At 38.5% G+C, this 23643-nt stretch overlaps 3 protein-coding genes across 4 annotated transcripts; all 3 read left to right on the top strand.

The window, feature by feature from the left end:
* The first annotated feature begins 3136 nt into the window (after positions 1 to 3136).
* Positions 3137 to 8128, top strand: vamp3 (vesicle-associated membrane protein 3 (cellubrevin)). Its single transcript, XM_056436520.1, has 5 exons — positions 3137 to 3233; positions 4743 to 4821; positions 5070 to 5228; positions 5525 to 5576; positions 5866 to 8128. Coding segments are annotated over exons 1-5 (309 nt in total). The 5' UTR covers positions 3137 to 3231; the 3' UTR covers positions 5883 to 8128.
* Positions 8129 to 11909: 3781 nt separating this feature from the next.
* psma5 (proteasome 20S subunit alpha 5) lies at positions 11910 to 14658 on the top strand. The gene is made up of 10 exons (XM_056436518.1): positions 11910 to 11961; positions 12227 to 12277; positions 12742 to 12808; positions 12940 to 13066; positions 13162 to 13229; positions 13318 to 13425; positions 13572 to 13630; positions 13745 to 13847; positions 13967 to 14053; positions 14286 to 14658. Exons 2-10 carry the CDS (start codon positions 12249 to 12251, stop codon positions 14361 to 14363), a joined length of 726 nt encoding a protein of 241 aa, XP_056292493.1. The 5' UTR covers positions 11910 to 11961; positions 12227 to 12248; the 3' UTR covers positions 14364 to 14658.
* Positions 14659 to 15405: 747 nt separating this feature from the next.
* mdm4 (MDM4 regulator of p53) lies at positions 15406 to 22237 on the top strand. Of its 2 annotated transcripts, none has more exons than XM_056436517.1 (11): positions 15406 to 15990; positions 16472 to 16562; positions 16664 to 16738; positions 17091 to 17224; positions 17335 to 17384; positions 17819 to 17883; positions 19242 to 19338; positions 19413 to 19573; positions 19730 to 19912; positions 20029 to 20097; positions 20205 to 22237. In XM_056436517.1, the coding sequence occupies exons 2-11, from the start codon at positions 16488 to 16490 to the stop codon at positions 20772 to 20774; spliced, it is 1479 nt and encodes a 492-aa protein (XP_056292492.1). In that variant the 5' UTR covers positions 15406 to 15990; positions 16472 to 16487; the 3' UTR covers positions 20775 to 22237. The 2 variants fall into 2 exon arrangements, with proteins under 2 accessions (XP_056292492.1, XP_056292491.1); XM_056436516.1 differs by having other exon boundaries at positions 15410 to 15990; positions 19715 to 19912.
* Positions 22238 to 23643: the final 1406 nt, after the last annotated feature.

The raw sequence follows: 23643 nt of genomic DNA, 5'->3' as shown, positions 1-23643 counted from the left end.
GGAGCGGGTTGAAACGAAAACAGTGTTCACCTTACGGCCTATCTGCAGCTCATCCAGAATGCAGCAGCTCAACTGGTCTTCAGCCTCCCGAAATTCACCCACACCACTCCGCTCCTCCGCTCTCTCCACTGGTTACCGGTGGCTGCTCGCATCCGCTTCAAAACACTGGTCCTGGCGTACCGTGCTCTAAACGGATCGGGCCCCGTCTACATCCGGGATATGGTCACACCGTACACCCTGGCACGTTCGCTCCGCTCGGCAACAGCCAATCGACTTGTGACTCCTGCACATCGAGCTAATCACTCGAAATCCAGACTGTTTGCTGTCCTGGCTCCTCAGTGGTGGAACGAGCTCCCCACTGACATCAGGACAGCAGAAAGTCTCTACATCTTCCGTCGGAGACTGAAAACACACCTTTTCCGACTATATCTGGATTAAAACACAGATTAGCACTTCAGTGGCACTTAAATAGCGCTTACTTATGGTACTTTTGTAGTTCGACTATGTTGAGGAAATGTTACTTCCTGTATTCTTGTTGTTCTTAGTTTGTACTCTAGGTTGAAATGCACTTATTGTAAGTCGCTTTGGATAAAAGCGTCTGCTAAATGACATGTAATGTAATGTAATGAACACCGCAGAGTCTGTATGATGACACGCAGAGTAAAGGGTTCACCTTTATACCACTAGATGGCAGTATACCATACCTCAGTGAATGATTTTTCACACTTAAATCCAAGAGCCCAGACCAGATGAATTGGTTCTATTTACATATTTACTCCCATGTTACCCGTCTCGTGACCCCTCAGAGTGACCTCTGGACTTGGGTTGGGAATCAATGCAATAGATTACCAGCTCTTTAGCATGTTGGACAAACCAGCATGGCACTGTTACATACAAATGAAGTTGCCATCCAATAACACTGGTATGAAGAAGCCTGCTTTTGGTATACATTTGATTCATTTGACCTGACATCACAAAAGGTCAAAGGTTACATTTAGCCTGAGTACACTATTTTGGCCTATATAGGGATTTAATTGATCAGATCTCTTCCAGGTAGCATGTCTTTGTGATTCTATACAGGCAGCAGGACACGTCTCCTTTGATTTAGAAGTCTGTATACGCCAAAGATAGGAAAACTACTAACAAATACTTGGAGAGCACTATTGGGGTCTCCAAACTAGTAAAAGTAAACACCATTTTAACCTGAGCTTGTTGCAGGTATGAAGCTTTAGTGGAAGCTCAGTCAGGACGGTTCATACATCTGCCTTCTTCGCTTCACTTTTCATTTGTGGACAGATGAGTGCTGTGATGTGGAACATCTCTTGGAAGCCACAACTTTGATGATGTAAATCATGCGAGCAGATTAACTGCAGACGGAAGAATCAGAGGAATTGAGATACAACAATACAATTCAAATACAGGCATCTAATCACAATGCAATGTTACCACTAATTCTGAAGGCTTCCTCTTTTAGGGGAGTATTTAACTTGTGCTTGAAATAAAGAATTAGAAAATACCAAAGATTGTCTTTCTTTGCTAATCTAGAAGTGTGCAGATGTCATTGGATCAGATCGAAGTCCATGTGACCTGTTACTCTGAGCTAAACAAGGTCATAACCTGTTGCTCTGAGCTAAACAAGGCTATGACCTGTTACTCTGAGCTAAAGAAGGCTCAGAGCTGAATAGGCTTATCTAAATGTACATGCAGAGATATAGCCATATGGCTAAAAACAGGCAACGACGCCTAACAATCACTTGACTACTATAAACGATCTTAGAGATGTGAGAGTAGCTGTGCTCTCCATGTTTCAGTCGGATACAATAACTCATGTAGTCAACTCCTCAAAAAATGTTCACATGAAACACAGAGCTCAATCCTTCTGGAGACCAAAGTACTACATGATGATGATGTGATGTAGTCAGAGGACACTGACAGCAGAGTCACAACAGAACAGGTTGATGATGATGATGATGATGATGATGATGATGATGATGATGACAGTCGTAATGAAGGTTACAGGTGAAGCACAGGTGGTGTTGTGACTGGGTGCTAACTGAAGGCTGCTTAATAAGAATAAATCAACGGCTTTTTTATTTTTCAATTGTCAATATGTTTTGCCTCATGATCATCATTTCCTCATCCTCCTCTTCCATGTAGGAGTGTTTAGTTCCAAAATAACACAAATAAAACAAATAAATACATGATGTATACAACTATGCTGGAAATTAACCATGAACATTTAATATCAGAGGAAATAAACGGCATTAAATACATATGTATCAATAACCTAGTATTACATACAGGTATACTGCCATCTAGTGGTATAAAGGTGAACCCTTTACTCTGCGTGTCCTCATACAGGCTCTGCGGTGTTCGTCCAAGAAACAGCAGAATGAGGTGGAAATATAAATATGATAACAGCAATAACTCTGCACAGACACATTACTTTGATTAATCTATATTAGGAATTGTGTGTGCAGCATACAACACTGTAAATACGAATATATATATCACTGGCTTTTATTTTGACTTTCATTTTAAGTACTTCCGTTCTATCATTTGACGAATTAAACGAAAAAATAAACTAACAAAACGTACACGGACCACCGTACACGGACCACGGACCTATTTCCGTTCTCCATATTTTGAATGAAACGGAAAAAACAGACCAACAAAACGTACACGGACCAACACGGACCCTTACCGAACTGTAATACTTGTTGCTATGCACAGAGGGCGACAGGCTACAGTCTCTTTAATGTTGCCTTCAAGTTCTCGTATTAAGATCACCATTTATTTTTTTAGTAGGAAATACGTAACTGGAACAAAATGTACCATATAATATGAGCAAAGATTAGATGATATTTTATATTGGGAAGCAAGTTTTACATACGTTGTGCATGATTACACAATGCATGAGGAATAAGTCAAATACATAAATCGACTTTATCATTTTAGGTTTCATATATTAATTATCCTAAGAGTTATTATATGGACAGTATATCAATTACCATTCAATTTTGGTAGAACGATTACACGTACAAATTCCCACCCTACTGTTTTTTTTCCCACATTGATTATCTGTTTCCATATGTGTGTATCTTCTCATTTCCGATAGCCCTCAAAGGCGACTTAACAACCGTCGACAGTAACTGTTACGGCTTGACACTTTAGCTTTGGCTTCTAGACCAGAAACAGCATCGGTGTTGTTCAAAGAAATCTCATTTCACAATGTAAGTCTATCATGTTTCTACCAAACGGTTTTAGAAAACCAAATAATACTATATTAAACGTTCCTAACATACGTGCCTTGGGGGTAGTTTGGCGAAACAGGATCACAGAAAAAGAGCAACGCCCTAAATTTAGCAACTAACGTTAGCACGCAACAAGTGCTACGACTTTATCGTTAGTTTGTGGCTCAGCTAACCACCACAGCGTTAAATGAGAGCCCGGTTACTTTACCCAACACAAAGTACGTCAACCACCTGTTGCTAGTTAAGTAGAACGTTGAAGGAAACTATGGCATGATGCTGTTCTAAAATCCATATCTGCGTAGCGTTAATGCTAGAGCCAGCATCATGATAGCTTAGCCTCATCGAGTTCGGGCTTTTCTTTTTTACCCTCAAAATCACATAATGTTACGTGCAGTTAAGTTAACCTAACGTTGCATAAGTTCAGTTAAGTTAACCTAACCCATTTTTAAAATATGTGCTTGTTTTAAACTATGTTTATCAATGATATGAAACTATCCTTGCACTTTGTTTATTGTTTGTATTATATTAGTTTGATTATATGTCTATTGTTATGCACCTTTCACCGAGTAACTAATTTTTTAGATCAATAATGGACACAGTGTTCCAGGCATGATTTTATAGTGTTAGAATTTCATGAAATCTTTATGGTGCTTATCTCTTGTCACGATTTCGTATGTATGTTGTCAAGCCTTTGACAAGAGCCAGTCAGCACAATATGACCGTAAGTGCCCGATTTGATTGGTTTACCGTTTTTTCCCCAATGCAGAGTAATTCACATATCTAAATATTTTTCCTGTTTGGATGGAGAAATAAGTAGTAATGTATACAAGACGATCTGCTTAAAGTTTGTGGTCAAACACTTGAGTTACTTTCTCATATTTGATATCAAAATATCCGTTTTTGCCATCACACAGAAGATTGTGACTAAGTCAGTTTGGGCTCTGGTAGCCCACAGTAAACTTGGATGAATCACTGAATGTAAAAGGTACATTTAAATTACAATTAAAGGTAAGGTTGTGTTGCTTGGTTTCATGTTGTGAAACGGTGTACAACTTGGGACGCATAACACATTTTAGAATATATTTGAATAAGAAAGGGAAATAAAATAGTGGAAGAATATTCTTTTTTACTTGTTGGATGTTACGGAATGTGTGCATGGTGATAAAAAGAACAAATAAGTATCACCTAAATACATGTTTGTTTTTTTGCCTTTTGTGACTTGCTATTTTTGGATGAATACACTGTTTTAACTTTGGCATGGTGCCATTCTTTTTGTGGTTCATGTATTGCTATGGGATATGCCAAAAGATGAGTCTGATGGACTTTTGTCATGCTGGTTTTGGTGTATGCTTCTAATTTAAAAAAGGTTATTAATCTTATGTTTCTTAACAGTCGAGGTACAGTTTGAGTGACATGGTATGCAAACTATTAATTGTTTTGTGAAATCTCACAGAAGGCTAATATCTACAATTGTCATAATTTCATCAGGTCAGCAGCCGGTACAGATGGTTCGGGCGCAGTGTCAGGAAACAAGCACTTGCAGCAGACCCAGGCTCAGGTGGATGAGGTATGACATGTTTTTCATTACTGGCTTACGAGGTCTAGTTACAATGTGTGTAATGTCTCAACCTCCACATGTCGGCTCTTTAAAGCTCTTTAAAAATTATCTTTAGAAGTGTGTGGGTGGGGGAGGGGGGGCTATGTGTGTGTGTTAGAGGTTACCCAACACTTTCAGCATTTGTCAACATTTAGCCTGGTATATGAGGGCATTTCCAATCAATTCTATTAATTGTAAAATAACTTGTTTGTGAGCAGGTGGTGGATATTATGCGTGTTAATGTGGACAAAGTGCTGGAGCGTGATCAGAAGCTTTCTGAACTGGATGATCGAGCAGATGCACTTCAGGCTGGAGCCTCCCAGTTCGAGACCAGTGCTGCTAAGCTGAAAAGGAAATACTGGTGGAAAAACTGCAAGGTGCCAAAACTAAAAATCGCACCACTTTCCCCACTGTAAATGAAAATAACTACATGATCTAAAATGAACACCATACTCAGTCTTGAGGTGGTCTGTATTCTATTAATCCGGAAAAAACCTCACCCTTCATAAATGGCATTCCATGTTTAACCAATTCATGGTTCAGTTTGATTTATCTATACAACATGCATTATACAACATACTGAATGAACTGAAGTGGAGCAATTATATAGAACATTTGAAATGAGTCCAATTATTATGTGTCACAAAATCTTTTGTACCATTAACCTTTGCAGATGTGGGCCATTTTGATAGCCGTCATCGTGATCATCATCATCATCATTATTAGTGAGTATCAAGCCCTGTGTTTGGAGAAGCTTTTCATCAACTATTGTTGTAGTTTGTGTTACTTCAGATGATCAGAATAATCAATATGATTTTGAAAGAGTTGTTGCTCGTAGCCCTTCATTATATAGAGTAATTATTAACTTTAGAAAGGTTTCAGTTTGATCTTGTTCTAGTATGTTGAAATATAATGTATTTACAATCGAAGATACTTTTTTTAGTTATTATATTCTTGGTAAAACTAATAAGTTCATTGAAGTCTTTCATCTAAAACCTTTTAACTTCATCACAGTTTGGACTTACTCCTAAGACAGCAACGACGGGTGGCAGAGTGGAGGAAAAGATGGAGAGGAAAGGAGCAACGTACATAATTAAAGTTTCAGAGGAAATGTCACATGATAACTGACTGCTGAGCTCCACAACATTTTTTTACCTTGCAGGGGGTCTTCATTCCTTGTCCTGGTTTGCCGCGTGTGTGGTTTAAACACGTGCAAGGTTTATTATACTTGTGCCTGAGTAAAGGATTGTCATAATGTTTTACCCTGCATTACTACAACATACCAAACATCTTTAAACTTATATTAGAGTTCCGTGTCACTTGCTACAAAAACAAGTTGATAATTAAATTTCAAGAAAATTCAACGAAAATCTATAAAAATTGTTTACTAAATTATCTTTGAATATATGACAAATTACACCCGCAAATGCAAACTTTCTCCAACCTCAGGACTAGAAGTAGAGAATGTTGTTAACGCTCCTCAACATATATTTACTTTTTATGTTTTATTAATAGCCAATGATTTTGTGTGCCAGGCTATGAGACGTGCCTATCAGGATATGCTGTTCTGTGTTAGTTTAGATTGTAATAGTACTCCTGCATATCATTGAAGAGACTCACCTTTTACAATACTTACACATTTGTACTTCTCAGATGCCAATCATTAGATATTTCCCCTCAATAAAAAACAAATGCTGTTATTTTATGATCTAGTGTCGTGCCCGTTTCCAACAGGTGACCTCCGCTATTTCACCTTTCTCGAGAACTACACATCCAAACAACATCACATTGGACTCCCTTGTGTCCTTAGCAATACACTTGCCATGACAAAGTTATATTACCTAGGAATGCTAGAGTATATGCATTATTTGTGTGCAAAAGCTCACTCAAGCATAGACTGATAGCTAACTTCACCCAGCATGCCATTCAGCCGTGAACAGTTAATAGGGGTCTCCTCTCAATACACTACGCAGTGTGTACTTAATTAAAGCACAGATAATGCATATGTCCTGTTGATCTCAAGAGCGCAAAATTGACACTTCATTGGCTCCTCAACAAAATACCAGCCAAGTGTGAAGTTAATCGGCTGAACGGTTGTCAAAGTCATCAAAATACATGCATGCTATACATACTGACAGACTCCTTCCATTTTAGTTTGATGGTTACAGTCGACCGGGTAAAGGTGGGCTCTGAAGCCTTCTTTTATTTATACACATGGTTTAGTGCTAGTCCATTTCTTTGTGCAAGATGTTTGATTTTTGATTATCTAAAGAGGAATTTAATTGGTAACCTCAACAAATAAGCTAACCAGTAACAGACTGTTGAACCATCTGATCACACTTGTCCTTGTCCATCTAACTTTCAGGTAGAGTTTAGGCAATAGTATTGGTTTGTGTTGAGATAAGCGCTTTTTATGTTAAGACCGACAGCCTCACAGCTCGGTGAAGTGAGAGAAAATACCGTGAAGTTTAAAAATGAAAGTGCTACACTGTTTAGGTGGCAAATTCTCTCAATCAGGTGCTCTCAATGATGTACCAGCAAGTTTGCCGTTGTGGTATAGTTAAGCCTGAAAAGTAAGAACATGTGTTGGACAGATGCCTTCATGGGTTTTTCTCCAATGGAGAACAGCCTAAATACAGCCATGCTATATTTATATAAACCAGCCAATAAAAGAGTCGTGCCTTCTCAACTGTCAAGACAATTACTGTCAGCTCAGCTTATTTTTAACCTTTAATAAAGTATTGATTAGTCACACTTGAATTTACCTCAGCTGATCAAAACAAAGTACATCTCATGTGTGATATTTTAGTTTTAATTCTATTCTAACAAAAGCGCTTTTTGTAGTATTTTTATCTCACTGCTACTAAGTATCATATGTTTGAGTGTCAATAAAAACTTTGTTGGGCGATGTTATATACAACATAAAAACACTGGAATATTGCGTTCCCTGCTGTTGCCTCCAACGTTTTCTTTTAGACATTGGCCTTTAGTGTCTAAGAAACTGGTAATTTCAATAACTACACAATACAATAAGATGGGCAATTTACATTTTTTTGAGAACCGGTATAGATTCAAAATGCATTTGCAGAAATAACTTTTCCTCCCGTGTGGAATTGTCATCATTCTCATTTCTACTGCAGAAATGTGAGACCCAGTAACTTCCAACAATTGCTTATGTCTAACCCATTGAGCACGCATTTGGAAATATATGCATTTCTACCTTTTAGGTTAAAATGCCTTTTGCTTAAATAAAACGTGATTAAATTCACAAAGCCTTTTCTGTTTCTTGTTTCTGATTAGTGAAAGAATATGTTTACTCTTTTCAAAAGGGACTTGCTATCTCACAGCTAGTTTTGGTCTGGACATAAACACATTTAATGTAATTGTTGTCTTTCAATTCAGCTGATTTTGGATAGCCCAATATCACAAATTACAAATTTTCCTCAGAGGGCTTTACAATCTGTACACATGACATCCCTGTCCCAGACCTTCACATTGGATCAGGAACAACTACCAAAAAATAGAAAAAACCCTTTCACAGGGAAAAAAAGGGAAGAAACCTTCAGGAGAGCAACAGAGGAGGATCGCTCTCCCCGGATGGACAGAAGCAATAGATGTCATGTGTACAGAAGGAATTATTACAGAGTTACAACACATTCAATGAGTATGACAGCATGTATGAATAGTTTGTAGTAGGCATGAACCACGATCAAGACCTCCACAATCCATCAGGCAGATGGAGGTAGAGAGGATGAGTGAGTGAGGCACATCAGCAGGGCTATGGCATCAGACCCAGCCAGGTACAATGGACCCTCTGAGACGTGAAGTCACAAAGACTCCGGGGAGGAAGCAAAGTTAATAATGTGCAAAGGGGAGATGAAAAGTCATCCATAAGTAGAGAGAGAAGAGGAGATAGGTGCTCAGTGTATCCTAAAATGTCCCCCAGCAGCCGATAAGCCTATAGCAGCATATCTAGGGGCTGGACCAGGTGAACCTGATTCAGCCCTAACTATAAGCACTATCAAAGAGGAAAGTCTTAAGTCTGTTCTTAAATGAGGTGACTGTGTCTGCCTCCCAGACTGAAGGTGGAAGCTGGTTTCATAAAAGAGGAGCTTGATAACTGAAGGCACTGGCTCCCATCCTACTTTTTAAGACAGCAGCTCTCTTAGTGGGGCAATATGTTTCTCCAAGCTCCTTAAGATATGATGGAGCATCACCAATCAAGGCTGTGTAGGTTAGGAGAAGAATTTTAAATCTGATTCTTGATTAGTGCAGAGCAGCTAATACAGGAGTAGTGATCTCTTTTCTTAGTTTTAGTGAGTACACGAGCTGCAGCATTCTGGATCAACTGGAGGGACCTAAGAGATTTATTGGAGCAGCCTGATAATAAGGAGTTGCAGTAATCTAGTCTAGAAGTAAGGAACGTGTGAACCAATTTTGCTGCATCTTTTTGAGAAAAGATGCATCTGATTTTTAAAATATTACTTACTTTACAAATATCACTATTCTTTAGGATGCCAGGGCAATACCATCTACAGAAACCACATCACCAGATAATTGATCTCTAAGGGGTTCAGGGCCAAGTAAAATAACTTCAGTTTTATCATAGTTTAACATCAAGAAGTTGCAGGTCAACCATGTTTTTATGTGTTTGAGACATGCTTGAATTTCTGTGAGCTAGTTGATCTCCTTTGGTTTGATCGATAGATATAATTGAGTATCATCTGCATAAGAATGAAAGTTTATGGAATGTTTCCTGATAATATGGCCCAAAGGAAGCATATAAAAGGTAAATAAAATTGGTCCTAGCACAGAACCTTGTGGAATGATCCGGATAACCAAACCCCCCTGCCCTTAGCCACTGATCAACCTGATCTATCCCGGTATTTTCTAAACCTTGCCGGATTGGATCAGAGTGATCCTGATACCGGCAGTTTGGGTTATCCAAATCCGGCCCCGCCCCCTGGATCACTTTCAGGTAACAGGAAATGGAGCGAACATTTTCTGGAAAAAAGGAGAAGCTGGCATATCTATTGTTTCTAAATCTAAGTATAATCTTGCTCAGTGTTGATGCGTCCTATGACTAGATGAAAGGCAATCATTATATTGAGTTAACAAATTACGTAAATCATCACAAAGTTGAAAGAAGAGCTCCGCGAAGTCAAATAATAATTTACTCGCAAGGCATTTTGTGTAGATTTTAAAATGTGTTGTACATATCTTTTTAGGAAACAGTTTTCAACAAAAGGGACAGCTTAAAACCTTAATATTTGTTCTCTTTACAGATGTTTGTGGAAAGAGAAGACAGGCAGTTAACACAGACCTGAGGGTAAGAAAACCGGGAAAATATATATCTCCAGCGGCAGCAGGATTCAATTTGGTCACAGAGTTTGAATATGTAAAAGGCAACACCACGTGAATGCTTCAACACTGAACCAAAACAGGACCAAACTGAACTGATCCAACCCGGAAAATGAAACCTGACAACACCGACATTATCCCCTCTCCTCACAAAACTAACAATAACATCTCAAGATGCAAATATTGCCAAAATATATTATATATTTTCTACTTTACTGCATTTCAAAATGCACTTTACACAATTTAATTTGTATATGTACATTTACTAGTTATTTTTCAGATTATAAATTTCAATCAAAGTATAATGCTATGTATTCTTATAGATTAACAGTGTAATATAATTGGCCAGAAGACTAAAATGTACCAGATCATCAATAATAATAATAATAATGTATTAGTCATTCCCATTGCTTGAGAAAATTGACAATAAAGGGAAGTGAAAATAAACAAAAATATTGACTAATTGGAATGTGTGTCAATATGAAACAGTTGCCTAAATACAGACGGGAGACATTGTTGAAAATGAATGGGAATGTAAAAAATGTTTTGTTTGGGGTATTGATTGGGGAAGGAGAGTCACTACTTATTGATACACATATTGATAGTGCGGGGATAAGTGGTCATATCCAACATTTGGTTAGGAGACCTGAAACTACAATTTGACTTAATCGTCATTATTAAATCAATCCATCACACATGTAACAATATATGTTTAAATATTTACTTTGAAGTGCACCATATCACATTTATTGGATATTGCAATTTAGCTTAGACTATTTATCCAGTAGCCATACGTGCTTCCACTGCTCCTGATGGAACCTCTGTTTATTCAGCTCCAACACGACCTTTGGTGGCTGATTCCCATTTACAGCATAATCTTTCAAGCTTGCAAGATGTATTTCTTTCTGTTGAAACTGTTTTCCCTTTACGCCCTGCGATAAACCACGGATATTATTTTCCATACTCAGCTACAAACATGTTAAAAGCTAGTTCCCATACCGGGAGTCGAACCCAGGCATCCTCACCGCTAGGCCATATGGGAAGAGATGCCCTTTACAGTGACAAAAATAGAATATGAATATAATATTCATTAATTGATCAATGATTAGAGTAAAATGAATTATGAATATGTATATGTTTTGTATTATCAAAGTATCATTTAGTGTAAATTATACGACAGTGAATAGCCTATTATGATCTGACTTGATTATGATTGGAAGATATTCTTGATCGAGAACAATTCTAATGAAACAGCCATTCAAGAGACAACACGTGACCATTTATATCTATATAAATAATGTCTCTGGACAGATCTTACCATTCCCAGCTGAATTGTTAATCTGTATTATTGTCCCATTATTACAATAACCTGCCCTGTAATGTTCAATGTGAATTGTTTGCCTCATCCTCCAAGGGTCTGGCCTCATTGTTCCGGCCTCTTTCGCAAGGCTCCTGCCATGGCCCAAATTTGTAATGTGTGATTTTGGGCTATATGAAATAAACTGAATTGAATTGAATATGAAAATTCATCACATTTTGTTTCATACAAGCACATTTATTTTATAGAACATGTCCTCGTTGCTAACAAACTAATATTTAAGATTTTAGTATCACATGAATGCTCAATGACAACTCTGCACACCCGGAACTTTTGTTTTCGATTCTTTTGACGACCGGCGCGTTTTGGGTGTTACACCTCATACGCTTCCTCTCAAACAAGCGAACTCATTCAAGTATTTGTTGCTGGAGGTAATTGAGTCTAACAAGTACACTTATTTAAAAGAATGTCTCGGAATTGATGATGAATGTTCTTTGACATTTTATATTAATGTCCTAATATCGACGATATACTTCTGTGAGCATGTTCTGTACATTTCAGGGATTGGCTGCGTCTGTTAGCTCGCATGCTGCTCATTATCGCAGCTAACTTTAGCTAACTAATCTCTTGGTAGCCCTTGCTTTTACAATTGATTTTTAAAAAAATAGTGCGATAAACCATTCCTCTCTATTGTAGATCCTGTCTTTAACGTTTGAAGATGTTTTTGACCAGATCGGAATATGACAGGTAAGTGCAACACAAACGGATGTGTCATTTATTAAGCGCTTCTCTGGGGGAACGAGCGACATTAATGCAAAATTATGTTAAGAAGTTGTTTAAACAGGCATTTAATGCATTTGACTACTCAAGGAATTCCGAAAGTTCCTCTGCTTCTATCTATTGTTGTTACTTAACTATATGGTTGCTGTTTGTCGCATGTAGTTAGCTGGCAGTTAGCGAGTCACTTAATAAGTTAGCCTGCTTTCATTTTCGGATTCGCTATTTTAAAAAATACTTTATTTCATCCGGGCAACCTAATTTTGATTAACATGTTGCGTTGCACTCCAGATAGATAGGTGGCTTAAATACTACTTCACGTGGTATTTCTAAACACAAACACAACATAATGCTTAACATATGTTGTCTTTGGTTTTCACCTATGTCAAGCTGATAACTATTACTATTCATTCTTATTTACATCTATATTGCAGGGGTGTGAACACATTCTCTCCTGAAGGGAGATTGTTCCAGGTTGAATATGCTATAGAGGCCATAAAAGTGAGTATTACATCTCTTAGGTTGACTAATAGTCTTCTTTTATATGGTATTGTCAACTAAATTCCCAAAATTAATGAAATGTCCACCTTGATATGTTCACACATTTCTTTGGTCTGGCCTTTCCCTTTCAGTTGGGCTCCACAGCCATCGGTATCCAGACATCAGAGGGGGTCTGTCTGGCTGTGGAGAAGAGGATTACCTCACCGCTGATGGAGCCCAACAGCATTGAAAAGATTGTGGAGATTGACAGTCACATCGGTGAATAGCAGGATACACTAATATTCATCTGACAGACACAGATTTACTGAACCTCAAACAGTAGCATGTGTATTTTCTTTCTTTCTGCCTCAAAGGTTGCGCCATGAGTGGCTTGATAGCTGATGCCAAGACTCTAATTGACAAAGCAAGAGTGGAAACCCAGGTATGAATGCTGAACAGACAGTAATTTATCCAGTTCACTAAACACCTGTTGATATACCAGTGTATAATATGTATATATTCTTCCTTAGAACCACTGGTTTACGTACAATGAGACGATGACCGTGGAGAGTGTGACTCAAGCTGTGTCCAACCTGGCTCTGCAATTTGGAGAGGAGGACGCTGATCCCGGTGCCATGGTCAGTCACTTGTCTCGTTTCCATCCTGAAATACTCCTCAAGCAAATGTTGTTACTTTTTTCTTTCTTTTTTTAAGACATAATGTGTGATGGTGTTCAAGTAAACTACCATAACCTGTAATTTCCTCTGTGCTGTTATTTATACAGAGTCGACCATTTGGTGTTGCACTTCTATTCGGGGGAGTTGATGAAAAAGGACCCCAGCTGTATGTGAAGATCACTATTTGGGCTCCCTACAAACTTTACATTTTAAAAAGAGGCATGTTTACTTTAAATTCGGATTTCACAGAGACTTTACTGTTATTTGTTTGTGAATGCAGGTACCACATGGACCCATCAGGAACCTTTGTGCAGTGTGATGCTCGGGCCATCGGCTCAGCTTCTGAGGGAGCACAGAGCTCTCTGCAAGAAGTCTACCACAAGGTACAACAACTGCATATTTACATTTATCTGGAAAGTAAAAGGAAAATCAAGAAATACAAAGCACACAAACTGAAGAGTTGTGTATTTTCTCTTTGTCCCCCTCACTGTTTAACTTGCAGTCTATGACATTAAAAGACGCCATCAAGTCATCTCTCACCATTCTGAAACAGGTGATGGAGGAGAAGCTAAATGCCACCAACATTGAGGTTTGTTAATATTTTTCACCCATTTTTTGAATACTTGATTTTAATACCGAAAGGTGCTTAAAGATTGAATTTGTCAGTGAAAATGTGTACTTGAAACATATTGGTACAAATACCCAGTGTAGTCATATTTGCATTTAGTTGAAAATATTACTAATCTGTGTTCAGTTTGCACATTACTTCCAGTTTTCCTCAGGTTTCATGCAGTTTTTCTTTATCTGCGTCTCTTCTCTAGCTAGCAACGGTAGAGCCCGGGAAGACCTTCCATATGTATTCCAAAGAGGAGCTGGAGGATGTAATCAAAGATATCTAAAGCATCAAAAACATGATGACCTTGCTTTCAATGCTGAGTAGGAGAGGAGCAGACATAGAAGAACACCTGGGCTCAATGTCACAACACAACCACATCTTTTTATCAGATCAGCACATTCTTTTTCCTGCACGTAGATTTTTTGGGGGATTGCATAAGAGGTTTCTAATTTTAATGTGCTAATTTACTTGTCTCCGAATCTGTACAACTCTTTGCAGGAGTCTGATCAGTGCTTACAACTGAGTGGCAAGAAAACAGTGTTGTTTTTTTTAAACAATTAAACTGTTTTCAGAAAGTGGTCCGACTCTTTCTGTTTGTTAATTGTTTCAAATGTCCACGAGCAACAAAAAAAAGATTTATGGGTGTACAGTGCTGACCATTTGTTTTTCTTTTCTAACATGATGCACCACCTCAGTCATTTCCTGGAACTATTGGGGAAAGTATATTTACAGGACTTCAAATAATCAGAAATGTGCTTTTTTAACATACAAAAGTCAGGCTTTTATTTTTATAAACTTCCTTGGTACAGTAAAAATGTTGTAATTTTAGCATAATTTAAGCTAAATCTTAAACTATATATAAAGATACAAAATCAGTTAATTGTTTACTTTTATATGCTAGTGTATGATTTGTCGACATCTTATTTTGAAAAACGGATGTTTTTTCACGTTTTTTTCCGCTAACTTGTAAAACCGAATGTTGTGTCACGTGAATCTGTCTGCTAACTGTCAAACCCCTTCCGCGCTCCCGATCGAATGCGTTTACGGGGAACATCAGTATATAGGTGCACACAAATTTAAGTGTCGGCTGATTTGACCACGGAAATCAGTGTCAGCTGAGTTGACCGCAGTCGTTTATTAAGGGTTTATAACAACTACTAGCTTTAATTAATAACACTATAATGTACATACATTTGTAGGTTTTAATTTATTATACCATCTTGCCACTGATATATATTTAACGATTTATTTAGCAATATAAATGGATTAAAAACAAATGTAACCATTATTACCAGATATATATATACAATTTTTTCACTAACTGATAACCAAAATATGTTTCATTATTGGCTGATATATATATATACAATTTTTTCACAAACTGATAACCAAAATATGTTTCATTATTGGCTGCCAAATAATATAATTAACTAGTTACTGATTCATTAAACATTGATGAACCATTAGTTACAAATTAATAATATATCAGAGAGCTGCCTCATTAAAAAGTGGCACTGACATTATTTACTGTCACTATTAAATTATACGAGAGCGTCATTTCAAATGTGTTTTTAAAGTAGCACAAAACGCTATGTTGTCAGTCCATGATGCCTCCCTAGGGTGCGCTAGTTATCAAACAGTAGGTGGCGCCACGCTACCGGCGGCCGTAACTAGTTGTCCAGCCGGAAGTTGTTGAATAGCCATGTTCATCCATTTGAATCTGTAGCTGGTTAAGCTATGCTAACTGTCTGCTGCTTGTTGGCTTGCAGTTGGCTTGCTTGTAGTCAGCTAAAGTTGGGAAAAAAACAATCTGTATTAGCTGTAAATATTCAAAAGATGTCGGCTGGTTGTTAGAGCAGTAGTGTGTGTGGAACAATGTAGCAGCTGTGAAGTAATGTCAACTCATCTTGGTGAGAAGCATTTTTTTTATCAACGTATTGTTTAGGAACTAAGCTAGTTAGCTAAATTAGCTCGCTGACACGTTTGCTGGTAACGTTGGCAGGTGTGTCAATTATGCGTTACTCAGAGCTTTAAGTCTAAATGTCGACAGTTGTTGCATATGTGTTTTACTGACGGTTCAGCCATTTGAAGACTAACTAACGCTAGCTAGGTTAGCTGTTAACGCTAAACCATTCTTCTCGAGCCAGCTCATTTTGGTGCAGTCTGTTTCGCCTCAAATTAACTATTTATTGCTCAAATGTTTTGGTTTCGTAGGCGTTGCCATTAAATGTAACATTGTTAAATAATTCAAGCTTGCAATTATTTGTTCATTTGGCTTCATGGGCGTTGGTATTACGTGTACCTTCTAATTAGTGAAGATACCAGTGTATTGTGATGATGATAATATAAATGATGATTGGGAATTTGACCCGTAATGATTCTGCATTTCAGACTTTGTTCGTTTACTATGAGCTCCCTATCAGCCCAGCTTCCTGCATTAATAAGCACAGCATGCAGGACACTACCTGGAGATGGAAATCAGGTACAATTGGAACAATAACCATGACTGCTGCTTTGCCTGTCAACATTGCATTCTAGTTCATTTTAAATGCGATGTGGTGGGTTTTGTTCTTTACCCCCCAGGTACAACCAAAAGCCCCACTCCTGCAGATTCTGCGTGTTGCCGGAGCACAGGAAGAAGTCTTCACACTCAAAGAGGTGAGCTGTTCTTTGAAATGTCAAGTATGACGGGCGAAGCATCTCAACGCTGATTGGCGTCTGGCGAATGAGGCAAATGTTTTGCTTTGCGTTGTTCGCCCGGCAAAAAATTGCTTTATTCGCATACATTCTCATCTGTGCATTGATTTTGCATGGAAGCTACTCATGTGAAAAAATGTGCAACACTTTTGATGTGAACGCAGGATGCAGTCTGTTTACTCGCTCATAACAAAGTGCTATCTGAAAAGTGGTCGATCCAAGTTTCATTAGTCGTATATACTGGGTTACTATCTGTAAAACTGTTCCTTGTAGGTAGGCCTTGTAGTTTTCTGATATTCATTATTTTGTGTAGGTAATGCACTACTTGGGTCAGTACATCATGGGGAAGCAACTATACGATAAACAAAGGCAGCACATAGTCCACTGCCAGGATGACCCTTTGGGAGAACTGCTGGAGGTGGAGAGCTTCTCTGTCAAAAACCCGAGGTATTCACCGACATTAAAAATGGTCAACACTCATTAATGCTTGTCTATACATCGAAACTTATACATCTAAAATAAAGAGGCCCATTCCTAATTCTCATCTCATTTTACAGCCCGGTGTATGAAATGCTCAAGAAATACTTAGTTGTCCTTGGTTCTTCTGGTAAGTGACACATTCATTTTCTACTTCATATATTTATGTGAAATAATGATTGTCAGGGGCCATCATCAAAGAACAAGGAATAAATGAATACATTGTGCATTCATTAGTTCAGTGTGATGACTTGTGTCTTCATCCTCTTAACTTTGTGATCGGATTCTATATGTTATTGGCTTCTTTAACATTATGTTTTGAAGTGAAGATCCCTGTGTGTATGGTGATTATCTATACATATATTCTAAATACAGCTTTCTTTTTGCATACTTTGTTAGTGCTTGTGATAGTTATTGCATCTCTTGGGGATGCAGAGACCAGAACTACCCCATTTTCCAGCTTGTTCTACAAAGCTACAAAAACAGGCGTTCGTGTGAGTGTTATGTTATAATTAAAGGGTGGGGATGTCCTTTTTATGTTACTGTGTCTCATTTGAAATGCAGACGCTGCAGAGAATCTTTCTGTGGGCCATGAATGTGTAGAGGGCGGAGTGGAGGATCGTGGTCAGGTAAAACCGAAGCATGGTGCTAAGGAGAAACAGAGCCCCCCCCCCCAACCTTTCTCACATAACTACACACAACACGTCTAGCAAATGAGGCAAATGTTTTGCTTTGCGTCATTCGCCCAGCGAACATTTGCTTTATTCGCATACATTCACGTCTGCATTGACTTGGCATGGAATCTACTCGCGTGAAAAATGTGCAACACTTTTGGCATGAACGTAGCATTAGTCCAAAGCTGTTCATACATATTATATTTTTGTAAAAAACAAGCTGGATTAAGACTAATAGTTTAGCTGCAAGTCATTAAGATAATATATATATATATATAAATAAATAAAACCGCTGTTTTCTTGTGTGTAATGAGGAAGGAGGGTAAGGGCTGCTGTCTTCGTTGGTGTGCCTTTGTACAGAGTGGCACCGTCTCTGTACAACTCCATCCTTGGTTTGGTCTGGTGGTACTTTTTTGCTATCCACCAGCACCACACAGTGGATGGGGGGCAGAGTCAACCTCTGTCTGTCTCAGAGTTCTATTCTCTGCTCCGAAACTGAAGGATCACAGCTCCTGATCCAGCCAAGGCAAAGCAATAACCCACTCCTGTGTTCCTTCAGCTTTCTTTCCAACCCCCTTCCAAAATCTACCTTGAAGCACCTATTTATGTCAGACTTTGTCTAACCTTTGTTGAGTTTCAGTCCAAATGTTGTCCTTCATCAGTTGCTTTTGAATCAAATGAGTTACTATATTTTTAATTACTGCGCATGTTAAATCCATTTTAAGGTTGTTATCCGATTTAAGATCTGATCATTCTTCAATATGTTTTTCAAAAGTCCATTTCCTCTATCAGCTGTGATTATTAGTTATCAATGTCAGAGGCATCTCAATCATTTTCTTCTGCTTTCGCTTTCCTTTATTTTCTGAAAACCTTTTGATTTCTGATTAACTCTTTTCCAGAGACTGTACAAGACCAGTTATTTTTTCTTACAGTATCTATGGATCTCTTAAAATAAGTAATTACCTACATTATTCCATTTGCACATACTATATATTAGAACAGTTTTAACTGGACTGAAACTGGATTTTAAAAACTTTAATGCACTAGTTCCATCAGAGTTTTAATTGGTACACTGGCTTTCCTACCTCATCGATCTCTGTCTTTTTTTCCCTCCACATGGTTTTGGTGCCATTATTATATTATACATTTCTTATGACCTCCACTCCCACTGATCTGTACCCTAACTGCCCAGCCCCTTTCCCCTCTACAACAATTGCATACCCACAGGCCATCTTGAAAAGGAGCTGTGAGACCTCCAAGTACCCAGTTATGGCTCTGTGTTCTAATTTGTGTCCTTCACATTTCCCCCCTAGATGTGTGAAGTTGCGGTCAAAGCAGTCATTGAGGCTGGCAGTGATGGGCCTCTCCTGCAAACCCCTTCCCAGCGACGACCTCGGGAGCCAGATGATGGTGAGCAAACGATTCCAAATATGCCACGGACAAGAATTATAAAAAATGCTGATTTTAATGGTTCACCTCTCCAGACTCCCTTGAAAGCCTTCCAAGGTCAGCCTGCAAACGGCCCAAACTGGATGTTTCTTTGGACGAGTGGGACCTCTCTGGCCTGCCCTGGTGGTTTCTGGGTAATCTTCGTAGTAACTATAGCCGCAGGAGCAATGGCTCTACTGACATCCACACAAACCAAGTAAGAAACTTCTTTTTTTTATTAAGTTCGTCAACTCACAGTAGTAAAGGCTCGTTGAAAGATTTCAAGCTTAAAAACATACACCTGTTGGACAATACCATTAATTGGGGTGTAACAGTGTTGGTCTGACTGATGTGTCAGCTGTCTCCTGCACAGGAGGAGGACACGGCCATTGTGTCGGACACCACCGATGACCTCTGGTTCCTGACCGAGGGCGGAAGTGAACAGGTGAGTGTGGAGATGAAGGAGGCTGCACTTGAGGAAGGGAGCATAGAAGAAGGGGAGGCTCTACCCGAGGACTATGATGAAGGAGGAAAGGAGGAGAAAACAGATCGCGAGGTAGGTGTTTGTTTTAGACTTCATTGGACAGGCCACATATAGTGTTAAATAAATGTATTTACACTCAAGGATAATGTCATGAAATCTTTGATCAAACGACTTGTATATTTAACCAGATGCAGGAAGAACCAGATGAAGACTCTCAGTGCCTAAGCGATGACACTGATACAGAGATCTCCACACAGGTGTTTATGTTTTTATTTCACTTTATATCATAGTTTTACGTTTGATTAGCTGTAGATTCAAACTTAAACAATGCAGAAGTGTAACTTTGTATTGTCTTTCACATTAGGATGCGTGGCAGTGTACTGAGTGCAGAAAGTTTAACACACCTCTCCAGAGGTACTGTGTTCGCTGCTGGGCTCTACGTAAGAACTGGTACAAAGATGTCCCCCGGCTCGTCCATTCCCTTTCTGTTCCTGACATTCCAGCATGCAGTTCTCTCACTACCAATGAAGAGGAAGATGACAGTGACACGGGCATTGACATCCCAGACTGCAGCAGGACGGTTTCTGACCCTGTTATCTTGCCCTCCCACTTCACAGCTGACCGGCCATTGCCCACTATGGCCACAGGGAAAGGCAAGGGGCCATGGCCCTCCAGCTTTCACAAGGATGAGCAGCTCTCAGGAGGGGAGAGTCAGGGAAATCTGACCATGGAGATTGACGAGGTTAAGCCTGAGGCACTTTTGGAGCCTTGCAAGCTGTGTCGAGTGCGGCCACGCAACGGAAATATAATTCACGGACGTACGGCTCACCTTATAACCTGTTTCCCGTGTGCAAGAAAGCTACACAAGTTTCATGCTCCTTGTCCAGGATGTGGGAAGATCATTCAAAAAGTTATTAAGATGTTCATCCTCTAAATAGAACATGCATGCGCATCTATTGAGCTGTGGGGAACTCTACAACAACCACAAAGAAAACACAAACACATTTGACAACACAGATGCATGCACTCTGGATCACACTCTCTACTTGTAGATACATTCAAAATTTGCACCGTACCTGTAAAACCTATAATGGTATACACAAAATATAGAACTTGGTGAAGCTTGCTCTTGGTTGCATGGTTTATTCTGCATCACATTGCCGCTGAAGTATTTTGTCTTTTGGTTTGTAATACCAAAGTGGTGCCAGGTTTAAATAAGGGACATATAAAGGCAGACGTATGCATTTACTTATTAATTATATCACCCAAGAGTGCATGTTTGTGTGGTATTTAATGAAAACTAGTTTGGTTTTTTTAGGCTGTGGATTTTTTCCTTTGTTTTTGCATGGTATTTGGATGGTGTCATTTTAAACAAGTATTGCTTGCTTTAGTTTGTTTCCCCATAGATTCACTTTATCTGGACAAAAATGTAAAGATCAATAATATTTATTTCAGCATCTTCTAGGATATATATATCCAATCTTTTTCTTCCTTTTTTCGTGTTCATATCCTCTTTGATTTTAGAGGCTGACATTGAGTGTACTGTAAAATACAAATGTGAGTGGCTTAACTCCTGTTTATTTGAACAAAATGTAGAATTTAAATTGCTTGAGAATGCACAGTCTCAGTATTTACTGTAATTTCCTCTCGGGGTAGTAATTTGATGTGAATCTGTCTTCAATAACGTGTTTGCAATTGCCAAGCCACTGTTGCCTGCAGTAAGATCTATAATTATTGGTTAATGTTGTGATGTTACTCTTCAGCAAAGGTACTTTACTTTTCTTGAAGGTATGATAAATGAACATTTTTTGGTATTTTATTCATGATTTAAGGTTTGATTGATTAGTTGACCACCACCTCTAATGAAGCAGGAACAGGCTGCACTTGTTCCAGAGCTCTAATGTATAATTAGAAGAAATACTTTCTGAACGATATATGGAAAGTCTTATACTAAATTAGTAAATTCACCATCTAAAATTTTTTACTGCGGAGTACTTATTTTATTTCATCGTTTCACCGTCATGTAATGACTCCGAATTTTTATTTGTATATTATAGATTTTATTTTGATGGATTATTGGACCACGTAGAAACAATTTACTCAAGCTTCCTACAAATACAGAAGGTTCTACAACGCTCACAAGTAGACGTCCAGTGACATGAAGCATCTGACTCTTGGCTCCTCTATTGTGTAGAGGGAATGTTACACATATTTGAACTGCATTTTACTTGCGTTTGATCCTTCTGCCAGCAGATGGGAGAAGTCTGAATATGGTGTCTGGTGTACAGTACCAGAAACAATATGTAAAGCATAGAGCATGCGTCTTGTCGTGACTAGAGCCAGCACTGAGCTGGTGTGAGCACTATATTGGATAAATAAAAAGCAATAATAGGTTCATATAGGCTGCTGTTTTTATTGCCATAATCGTGATTTGAGATAAACAAACCTCTTGATGAAATGTGTTATGAAAATGGCTTAGCTCCTTGTTCTTGGTTCAGAATGATAGACTTGTTACAATAATGGACAATAAGACTTTAATGTGCTGAAACATGGTACAGATAATTGATGTTGAATGAAATTAGTTGTTTTCTAAAGTAATAGAGTTGAGTTAATTGTCTTGCTACAAGCGAAGAAAAAGTCATTGTGTGACAGGCCAGCTGTCATTTGTTCTCTCCTGCTTGACTGGGCTCCTGCAACTCTCCTCTGCTTTCTCAATATCCTACTGCTTGTGTCTGCTGTATTTTTGGAACAGACCGTTCCTCTTGTCTACAGTATATCATTTGTTTTGCTTTAACAAAATGTGTGACTAGGGCAGCTATAACATCCCAGGATATTGTATAGATATTATGTACCAATCGGGAAATTCCCCGTGTGCGGAAAGTCCCCTGTGAAACTACTCCATCTGAAAAGACAAGAGTTCACTAAAGCTTAGAGAAATAGCTTGTATTTATATATATTCATCAAATGTGAGTAATTTCATACAAGTGATAGAAATATATTTTAAAGCTCTTCGAAGCCGTGGTTTTACTCTGGACTTAACAGGTGGTTGGGTAGTTTAAAACATTAATGATGGAGGAAGTTTTCAGTTGTGTTACTTGGATATTGTTGTAAAAAAGCTAAATTCCAAGTAAAAGTCCTTCATTGAAAATGTTACCTCAGTAATGGAGTATTATCAGTTAATTACTTGTACTTTAAGTATTAGTAAACTTACGCAATGCAGAGGAATGGCCTCCGACTGGCATACTATTATATAATTAGAATATGTTTGCATTAATGCGTAAGCACTTTTGTTAGTTGAGGTGGAGCTCATTTTAGAACTAACTAATCTGCCCAGTCTGGATGATATTTATTCTGTAAAACATTTCAAAATGGTGGTGAAAGTCCATCACAGTTACTTAATCTACAGCAAAAGTCTAACACAAACTATTTTGGTAAAGTGAAAATACTCAAGTAAAATAATTGTTTTTATTTTTTACTTGGTACAGTACTGGATACAGGCCTACATTCCACCATTCCATCAAAATCCTGTTTGAGTGGGTGTTGCGGTCCTCCCTGTGAGTTGCCCAACCGTATTTAATGCTCGTGACAGCCATACTAAAATGCTTTCCCCACTCTGCTTCTAATTCAAGAATGGCATACTGTTGTTCTGCGGCATCTGGCATGTCACACAGCGTAGAGACAAAGAATGATACAACACCCCTGATGACATGGCACCCAGCAGCTCTAGAATGGCACGGCCCAGGGAGTGGTAGGGGATCTGCATGTTTCCATGGCAACAGTACATCCATCTTAAAGTCCCAGAA

Source organism: Pseudoliparis swirei, chromosome 18 (genome assembly GCF_029220125.1).
Source record: "Pseudoliparis swirei isolate HS2019 ecotype Mariana Trench chromosome 18, NWPU_hadal_v1, whole genome shotgun sequence".
Classification (NCBI taxonomy): domain Eukaryota; kingdom Metazoa; phylum Chordata; class Actinopteri; order Perciformes; family Liparidae; genus Pseudoliparis; species Pseudoliparis swirei.
This window is presented reverse-complemented; position numbering and strand designations above follow the sequence as displayed.